The sequence below is a fragment of the Rhinopithecus bieti genome, unplaced genomic scaffold (genome assembly GCF_001698545.2).
Source record: "Rhinopithecus bieti isolate Rb0 unplaced genomic scaffold, ASM169854v2 scaffold_11161, whole genome shotgun sequence".
NCBI lineage: Eukaryota > Metazoa > Chordata > Mammalia > Primates > Cercopithecidae > Rhinopithecus > Rhinopithecus bieti.
Window position 1 is genome coordinate 2,836,919 of NW_016806937.1, and position 10,358 is coordinate 2,847,276.

Sequence of the window (10,358 nt, forward strand, 5' to 3'; positions counted from 1 at the left end):
AAAAAAAAAAAAAAAAAAAAAAGCCAAGAACCAAACAGAAATTCGTTTTTTCCCATCAAACACTACACTCTACAACGTACCAAACAGAAAAAGTACAGTAACTGTAATAAAGTTCCACTAACCACGTGTCCCACCATACATTCAAGCAGACAAAATAGTTCATTTGAAGATGGATCAATTAAAATTATCCAGCCTGAGAAAATGAAAAAAAAAAAAAAGCAGAGTGGGAGGGGCTGAGAACTCAAGAGACATGTGGAACACCACTGAGTGTGCCTCAAGGAGAGAAGAAAAAGGTACGGAAAGATTTGTAGAAATAATGACTGAAAACCCCATTAGTTTTATAAAAAAACATTAATCTAGACATCCAAGAAATTCAATAAATTCTAACTAGAATAAACTCAAAGAGATTCACACCTAGAACAACATAATCAAGCTGATGAAAGAAAAAAGACAAGGAGAGTATCTTACCAGCAGCAAGACAGAAGCAACTCATCACATACAATACTCAATAAATTAACAGCTGATGTCTCATCAGAAACCATGGAGGACAGAAAGCAGTGGGGGAGCATATTCAAAATATTCAAAGAAAAGGAATGCCAACCAGGAATCCTTCATCTGGCAAAGCTATCCCCAAAGATACAGGAGGAATTAGGATATTCCCTAGATAACAAAAAGAGGTAATTCATTGCTAGCAGTCCTGCTGAAACAAGAAAAATTCAAGAATCCTGGCTGAAATGAAAAGACACTGAACACTGACCTGAATCCGTATGAAAAAATACTGGCAAAGATACACAGGTAAATATGAAGGACAGTATGAATCTTCTAATTAAAGAACAACCGGGCTGGGTGCAGTGGGTCATTGCTATAATCCAAACAATTTGGGAAGCTAAAACGGGAGATCAGTTTGAGCCCAGAGGTTCCAGACCAGACTGGGCAACATACTGAGACCTCAACTTTACAAAAAATAAAAAAATTTATCCGGTGTGGTGGCACATGTTTGTGGTCCCAGCTACCTGGGAGGATTGCTTTGAGTCTGGAGGGCTGAAGCTGCACTGAGCTGTGACCGTGTCCTGCGCGGGCAACAGAATGAAACCCTGCCTCAAAAAACTAACTGCATGAAGCAAGAATTATAAACCTTTTGGTGACCATATAATGTATAAAGGTATAATTTGTATGACAATAATGGCAAAAATCAAGGCGAAGGGGACGAAGCCATACTAAAGGAAATTTTTGGATCCTACTGAAACTAAAAGATTGGAGTAAGTTGAAATGTTAGTTTTAATACCCAAGGCAGCCACTAAGAAACAAAACAAAAAATAAAGTCAAAGAAACAAAGGAGTTAAGATGGTACACTACAAAATATTTATTTAACAGTAAGACAGGCAATAATAGAACAGAGGAACAAAGGTGACAAGAGATAGAAAGATTAACAGCAAAAGAGCCCTACATTGTCAATAAATATATTAAATGCAAGACAGGCAGAATGTAGTAAACACACACGCACAAATTCACGAACACACTCCAACCATACCTTCTCTAAAAAAGACCTGCTTCAGATTAAGACACATATAGCTTGAGGAAAAAAAACAAAAACAAAACGAAGATGTACCAAGCAAACCACTATAGATAACTATAATGGTTATACTAGTATCACACAAAACAAACGTTTAAGAAAAAAACTGTTAATAGACAAAGACATTTTACAATAAGGGTCAATCCATCAGAAATACGTAACCATTAAGGTCAGGCATGGTGGCTCATGACTGTAATCCCACCACTTTGGGAGGCCAAGGCAGGTAGATCACCTGAGGTCAGGAGTTCAAGGCCACCCTGGGAAACATGGTGAAACTCCATCTCTACTAAGTAAAGTACAAAAAAAAAAATTAGCTGGGCATGGTGGCGCACACCTGTAGTCCCAGCTACTCCGGAGGCTGAGGCAGGAGAATCAATGAAACGTAGGAGGAGGAGGTTGCAATGAGACAAGTCAGTGCCACCACACCCCAGCCAGGGCGACAAAGCGAGACACAAGACTCCATCTCAAAAATAATAAAATAAAGAAGTATGTAACAATTGCAAAAACATATACTTAAAACAAAGCCCCAAACACATGAAGGAAAATTGACAAAACTGAAGGGAGAAAAAGACGGTCAAAAAAATAACAGGAGGCCGGGCACAGTGGCTCACGCCTGTAATCCCAGCACTTTGGGAAGCTGAGGCAAGTGGATCACTTGAGGTCAGGAGTTTGAGAAACTAGCCAGGCCAATATGGTGAAATCCCATCTCGACTAAAAATTTAAAGATCATCTGGGTGTGGTGGTGAACACCTGTAATCCCAGCTGCTCAGGAGGCTGAGCCACAAGAATCACTTGAACCTAGGAGGCCGAGGTTGCTGTGAACCAAGATCACACCACTGCACTCCAGCCTGGGGGACAGAGCCAGACTCTGTCTTAAAAAAAAAAAAAAAAAATTGGGCCGGGCATGGTGGCTCACACCTGTAATCCCAGCACTTTGGGACGCCAAGGTGGGCGGATCACCTGAGGTCAGGAGTTCGAGACCTGCCTGACCAATATGGAAAAACCCCATCCCTACTAAATATACAAAATTAGCTGGGCTTGGTGGCGCATGCCTGTAATCCCAGCTACTCAGGAGGCTGAGGCAGGAGAATTGCTTGAACCCAGGAGGTGGAGGTTGCAGTGAGCCGAGATTGCGCCACTGCACTCCAGCCTGGGCAACAAGAGCAAAACTCCATCTCAAAGGAAAGAAAAAAAAAATTTTGAATACTTCTATACTCCACTTTCAGTAACAGACAGAGCTACAAAGATAGGCCAGGTGCAGAAGGTCATGCCTATAATCAATTGAAGCACTTTTGGAGGCCAAAGTGGTAGGATGCCTTGAGCCCAGGAGTTCAACACTAGCCTGGGCAAGACAGTGAAATCCTGTCTCTACAAAAAATAAAAAATCAGCTGGGCATAGTGGTGCATACCTGTAATGCCAGCTACTCTGAAGTTTGAGGGGGGGAGGTGAAGGCTGCAGTGAGCCATGATCATGCCACTGTACTCCAGCCTGGGGGACATACACACAAAAAAAAATTAAGTTAATGCTAGGCGTAGTGGCTCACGCCTGTAATCCCAGCCCTTTGGGAGGCCAAGGCGGGCAGATCACTAGAGGTCAGGAGTTCGAGACCAGCCTAGCCAACATGGTGAAACCTGACCTCTACTAAAAACACAAAAATTAGTTGGGAGGGGTGGCATGTCCCTGTAGTCCAAGCTATTTGGGAGGCTGAGGCAGGAGAATCACTTAATCCTGCGAGGCAGAAGTTGTAGTGAGCCAAGATCGCACCACTGCACTCCAGCCTGGGCGACAGAGCAAGACTCAGTCTCAAAAAAAAAAAAAAATAAGTTAAATAAATACTTAATAAATTTAACAAACTCAGTGCAAAATGTACACTGAAAATGAAAAAAATTAAAGAGGCTGGGCGTGGTGGCTCACACATGTAATCCCAGCACTTTGGGAGGCTGAGGCAGCAGATCACCTGAGGTCAGGAGTTTAAGACCAGCCTGGCCAACATGGCGAAACCCTGTCTCTACTAAAAATACAACAACTAGATGCACGTGGTGGTGCACACTTGCAATCCCAGCTACTCAGCAGGCTGAGGCAGGAGAATCACTTGAACCGGGAGGCGGAGGTTGCAGTGAGCCGAAATCGCACCAATGCACTCCAGCCCAGGCGACAAGAGTGAAACTCCATCTCAAAAAAAAAAAAAAATTAAAGACCTAAATAAGTAGAAAACATCTCAGATTCATGGATTAAAAGACATTATTAAAAGACGTTATTAAGATGGCAGTACTCACCAAAATCAGCTAAACATTCAACATAATCCTCTCAACATTCCCAGTAGGCTGTTTCGCAAATTTTTTGCAAAAATTGACTAGCTGATCTTTTTTATTTTTGACACGGAGTCTTACTCTGTCGCCCAGGCTGGAGTGCAGCAGTGGGACCTCGGCTCACTGCAAGCTCCGCCTCCCGGGTTCACGCCATCCTTCTGCCTCAGTCTCCCCAGTAGCTGGGACAACAGGCGCTTGCAACCACGAATGGCTAATTTTTTTGTATTTTTAGTAAAGACGGGGTTTCACTGTGTTAGCCAGGATGGTCTTGATCTCCTGACCTCGTGATTCACCCACCTCGGCCTCCCAAAGTGTTGGGATTACAGGCATGAGCCACCACACCCAGCCTTGACTAGCTGATCTTAAAATTTCTAGGAAAATTCAAGGAACCTAGAAGAGCTGCAACAATCTTAAAAAAGAACAAAGCTGGGAAATTCATAATCCCCAATTTCAAAACTTACTGAAAATCTATTGTGATCAAGACTGTGGAACCGGCCTAAGAGACACAGATCAATAGAATTAAGAAACCAAAAATAGCCCGGGTGTGATGACTCGCACCTGTAATCCCAGCACTTTGGGAGGCTGAGGCAGGAGGATCACTTGAGCCCAGGAGTTTGAGATCAGCTTGGGCAACATACTGAGACCTCATCTCTATTAAAAAACAAAAACAAAAAAACAAAAAAACAGAAGAAGAAGATTTAACCAGCTGAGGGGCGGCACGTGCCTGTGGTCCCAGGTACTTGGGAGGCTGAGGTGGGAGGATCACCTAATACAGGAGTTTGAGGTTGCAGTGAGCTATGATTGCACCACTGTACTCCAGCCTGGTCGACAGCAAGACCTTGCCACTTAAAAGAGAGACCACAAACAAACCCATGCACTACGGGCAACTGCTTTGATAATTCCAAAGGGAAAGTAGTGGTCTCAACAAATGCTGCTGAAACAACTGGATATTCACATGCAAAAGATGAATTTGGACCTCTATCTCACACCAGATACAAAACCTTAACTCAAATGGATCTAATCTAGTATGTATCATAAACAGTATAGGACTTTGGACTTAAATACCATTGGACCATCTTAAACTGCTGTAACTTTCACTGAACCTCTTCTTCCACAAATCTACAATTATTCATATAATCAATTCAAAGAGAGTCATATTCATCCATGTACTTCTTACCCCGCACAAGCTTGCAGACAGGCCAACATTGTCGCCAGAGTTTCTGGAGGAAGTTGAGCACTTTTGGGCTGGTCTTTTTCTGGGGCAAGTCCACCCAAAATAGAAGGACACCGTCTCTTTAAAAAAGTCATACACGCCTGGATAAAAGGCTCCTGAGGAAGAGAAAAGTCTCTCAGTGTATTTAAAATTGATCTTAAATGTTTTTGGATTAAAGATAACTACCAAGCACTATAACTAAAATCCAAAATATATAACATCTGCATTGCTACTTTAAAAGTTGTTTCTTTTAAATTTTCTACTTTTAGTTTATTACTGCTGCACAAATTTTGAAACTTGTACTTTAGCCATTTTAGCCACCAAAATTTAAGAGCAAAAATAAATGAACAAATCCTGCTTACCCCATGCTCTCGAATTTTATCTGTGAGCCACTTATCAAGTTTGAGGTATTCACGACGTGAAGCAAGTGCAGCAAGGTCAATAACAAAGGCAAATGGAGTACCATTTAGCAGCATTGACAAGGCCTAAAGGACAAAGCATATTAGAAAATGCAAGTGGAGCAATTAAGAAACTATCTCTGTCCCACATTGTTTCTTGCTTTCCACAAAGTTCAAATAAAACACACTACTAATACTTCCTTGGTCACAATTTAAACAGCTTAGCACAATTCGGTGGTAACATTAGTCATTATTTTCTAAAATAATGATCACATTTTAAAGGTGAATACATGACACTACCTTCCAAACAAACTTTACCATACTTTTTAAAATAACTAAACCTAGAGCAGAATAAGACTCAAAGCATGAATAATTATCCCTACCCATTTTTCAAAATCTAAACAAAGGCTTAAGCACAACTACATCACCAGTACATTCATGCACCTAGTGATTAATAATATAGAGTCTAGGCTGTGCATGGTGGCTCAGGACTATAATCCCAGCACTTTGGGAGGCCAAGGCGGGTGGATCACCTGAGGTCAGGGGTTCAAGACCAGCCTGGCCAACATGGTGAAACCCTGTCTCTACTAAAAATACAAAAATTAGCCAGGCATGGTGGCAGGCGCCTGTAGTCCCAGCTACTCGGGAGGCTGAGGCAGGAGAATTACTTGAGCCCGGGAGGCAGAGGTTGCAGTGAGCCAAGAGGCACCACGGCACTCCAGCCTGGGCGACAGAGTTTCCATCTCAAAAAAAAAAAAAAAAAAAAAAGAGTAATTCATCAAAAGATCCTGTTGATTCTCAGAGAGTTGCTTAAGGGAAAAAACATGCCTAGTTTCTCCAAAAACTGCATCTAACATAACTTATGAGAAAAGCTAATTTTCACTATAAAACAGCTTTACAATACATGGAAGATCAATCAAAACACTTTTATCTACCTAAAGTCGCTCTCCTTCCTATCCTTTTCAAGAAACCTCTAAATCTCATCTCATTCTAGGAGCTAGTTACATGTGAATCCTAGAGCATCTTTGTTACATAAGCATTTACTTTTTTTCTTCTTTTTTTTTTGAGATGGAGTCTTGCTCTGTCGCCCAGGCTGGAGTGCAGTGGCGCGATCTTGGCTCACCACAGCCTACACCTCCTAGGTTCAAGCGATTCTCCTGCCTCAGCCTCCGGAGTAGCTGGGATTACAGACATGCACCACCACGCCCGACTACTTTTTCTGGTGTTTTCTTTTCTTTTTTGAGGCGGAGTCTCGTTCTTTGGCCTAGGCTGGAGTGCAGTGGCCACATCTTGGCTCACTGCAAGCTCCACCTCCCGGGTTTACGCCATTCTCCTGTCTCAGCCTCCCGAGTACCTGGGACTACAGGCGCCGCCACCACGCCCGGCTAGGTTTTTGTATTATTTTTTTTTAGTAGAGATGGGGTTTCACCGTGTTAGCCAGGATGGTCTCGATCTCCTGACCTCGTGATCCGCCCGTCTCGGCCTCCCAAAGTGCTGGGATTACAGGTTTGAGCCACCGCGCCCGGCCTAATTTTTCTGTTTTTAGTAGAGATGATGTTTCACCATGTTTTGGTCAAGCTGGTCTCGAACTCCTGACTTCGTGGATCCGTCCACCTTGGCCTTCCAAAGTGCTGGGATTACAGGATTGAGCCACCACGCCCGGCCTTTATTTCTCATTAGTAAATAAATTGGTGTCATTCTGTCCTGCTGAACTCACCTTCAAGTCCTGGGCCACATCAAGTATTCGAGACAATTTGGCCTGATCATACTGCTCCCCTCTCATGTACCATTCTGCCATTGCATGCATGATAAGTTGGCGAATTGAGGGAGACTGTCCCTAAGAAGGAGAAGAAAGATTAAATAGATATACTGCTAAACACTGTGATAGATATTATTACAAATGCCCAGTTAATTTTACTAGAACTTGTATAAAAATCAGGTATACCTGTGCTGACATTAAGTTCAGGCCTCAACCTATGTAATTACCATGACGTTCTTTATGGGAAAGCCAAGTTACGTCTACGTATTCCAAATAAAGCCTGTTCCTAAACTTGGGTCATACAGTCATTCATCAAACTTATCTGTCCTATATTAAGTCTGCCTATCATTTTCAAAAACAAAATGTGAACTACATTATGTGAACATGAGGTTAAAGTTTATATAATTACTTAAAATGCAAATTACTGGTATATGAATGAAAACAAAACAGTTTGAGGTAACTATTTCTCATGTTGCACACTATAGTGTTGGATGTATCACTACTTCTGAGAATGGCACCTGTACACGCATTCTAAATCTTATTTCCACAAACAAGCATCTTTGATTTTTTTTTTATTCCATTTCTTTTTTTTTACTGGCAGGTAGACTGGTTTTCAGAAACAACCATGAATGATGCAAATAGCTGGAACTCAGTGAGTATTTATCATAGAAGCAACAGCAAGATCATTACTATTGCTATGTCCAAGTAATATCCCAGTTAATTGTCCTAGAGTGGCAGATGGTCTGCTAGAACAAGTATTCAATCACAAGTGAGGAGATGCAGCTTGTTTACCAGCCCTTTCTACCTCACAGCTTTGGTGAGAAGGGAATGAAGACCATCTGGACTGCAAATGCTTGGTTAAATGTTTATCATGCATTTTGTAAACTGTTAAGTCTACAATGTTAATTGAGTCTCTAGGAAAGGAGGAGATACTAACTGAATGACCTAGAACTAAGGCTATCATTTTTCACTTACAATAAAGAGCCTTATTTCATTAATTTGTAAAAAGCACTTGTATATAATATAAACTATTACAAGAATGGGTAAAGGATAAAAGTAACTAAAAGGACATCTGAGGTAAAGGCAAAGAAAAATTTTTTTTTCTACATGTATCATATAATGTAGGATGTTAGCTTGGGAAACTTGGCAAGACTCTGTCTCTACAAAAATTCAAAAAACTAACTGGATATGGTGGCATGTGCCTGTGGTCCCATCTACTTGGGATGGCTGAGGCAGGATGACTGACTGAGCCCAGGAGGTTGAGGCTGCAGTGAGACATGGTTGCACCACTGCACTCCAGCCTAAGTCACGGGGCAAGATCTTCTCTCAAAAAAAAAAAAAAAAAAGTGGGGGAGGGAAAAAAATCAGTGGACAAAAGAATACTTACTTGCCAAACACATTCTACAAAATTAGAGGTGAAAAGCACAGGGGCTTGAAAGGCATTTCAGCACAAACTGAAATAAAATGTAAATGTTGGTTTTAGATAAATTAGAAAAGAATGCTAATTAAATTGATCTGTGATCTTCTTTCATTTCCCGTGAAAATATGACATCAGTACCTTCTGCCTCCATGATAGATGTTTAAGTTCCTTAGTATAACAAGAAAAGGGATGCCCTAGCAATATAGACCTTTCTTAATACTGAAATTATTAAATATTGACCGGGTGTGGTGGCTCACGCCTGTAATCCCAGCACTTTGAGAAGCCTAGGTGGATGGATCATTTTAGGTCAGGAGTTTGAGACTTTCCTGGCCAACATGGTGAAATCCCGCTTCTACCAAAAATACAAAAATTAGCCAGGAAAGGTGTTGCATGCCTGTAATCCCAGCTCCTCAGGAGGCTGAGGCAGGAGAATCACTTGAACCCAAGAGATGGAGGTTGCAGTGAGCCAGACTGCACTCCCGCCTGGGTGACAGAGCAAGACATCATCTCAAAAAAAAAGGAAAGAAAATCATTAAATATTATTTTGCCTCCTTGCTTTTTGGATCTTATATTTTATTCCTCACATGATTCTAACAGATAAAACAAATTTTATGACAGTATGACTTCTAAAGTCATAATAATTCAGGGATGCAAAAAACAAAAATTTCTCTGGTTGAGCTTCCTCAACACTCTGAAAGTCAGTTATTCAGATGAAAAAATGGTAAGCACAAGGTCACATCTTACCTGCCCATGCCATGCATAGTGCAAAATAATAGCTGAGTTAGGATGGTTTCCAAGGAAAATTGGCATCAGAGTGGAGATAAGTTCATGGCGCAAGGTATGCCAAGAGGTGTTAATCTGTAGTAAGGCCAATACCAGCATGTCTGGACAGTGTTTGATAGGGAAGCTGAAGAGCTGTTTGACTTGCTCATACTGCCCAACCTCTGCAAGCCTCAGCAGAGATTCAATCAAATCCAAGCTCTTCCTAACAAGAAAGGAAGAAACATGCTTCATCAATAAACATCCAAGTATACAGATTAATTTTCAAAATAAGTGATACCAGCTTGTCAGCACAAAACCAAGTTAGTGTCATGTTTTAATATTAGAAGTTTGAAGTCCACAGCACTCTCTTAAGAACTATTTTTGCCCCAAGAGGTTGAATCTGGTTGACTTTAACTGAGCCTGAAGATCTAACTCTATCCTCAGGCCATGAAAAACATGGGGATAGAGACTGAAGTAAATACCACAAGAAAACAAGAAAGAAAATAACATGGGGTAGACTAGAGAACAAATGCTGTATTTCTCTATCAAATCAATGGCAAAAAATAAATTTAAAAGAGAGAACAGGCCGGGCGCAGTGGCTCAAGCCTGTAATCCCAGCACTTTGGGAGGCCGAGACGGGCGGATCACGAGGTCAGGAGATCGAGACCATCCTGGCTAACACGGTGAAACACCGTCTCCACTAAAAAATACAAAAAACTAGCCGGGCGACGAGGCGGGCGCCTGTAGTCCCAGCTACTGGGGAGGCTGAGACAGGAGAATGGCGTGAACCCGGGAGGCGGAGCTTGCAGTGAGCTGAGAGCCGGCCACTGCACTCCAGCCTGGGCGGCAGAGCAAGACTCCGTCTCAAAAAAAATAAATAAATAAATAAATAATAATAATAATAATAACAACAACAACAACAT

General features: G+C 41.7%; 1 protein-coding gene across 6 annotated transcripts in view; it reads right to left on the reverse strand.

Annotated features, from left to right (window-relative positions):
• Nucleotides 1-10,358, reverse strand: part of CNOT1 (CCR4-NOT transcription complex subunit 1) — an 81,148-nt gene that overhangs the window by 53,274 nt on the left and 17,516 nt on the right. For all 6 annotated transcript variants that reach the window (XM_017878946.1, XM_017878943.1, XM_017878947.1 and 3 more), the window contains exons 6-9: nt 9,418-9,658; nt 7,212-7,331; nt 5,459-5,581; nt 5,061-5,212 (exon numbers count right to left, since the gene is read on the reverse strand). In XM_017878946.1, coding sequence (XP_017734435.1) covers nt 5,061-5,212; nt 5,459-5,581; nt 7,212-7,331; nt 9,418-9,658 — 636 coding nt within the window. The remainder of the gene's footprint in view (nt 1-5,060; nt 5,213-5,458; nt 5,582-7,211; nt 7,332-9,417; nt 9,659-10,358) is intronic.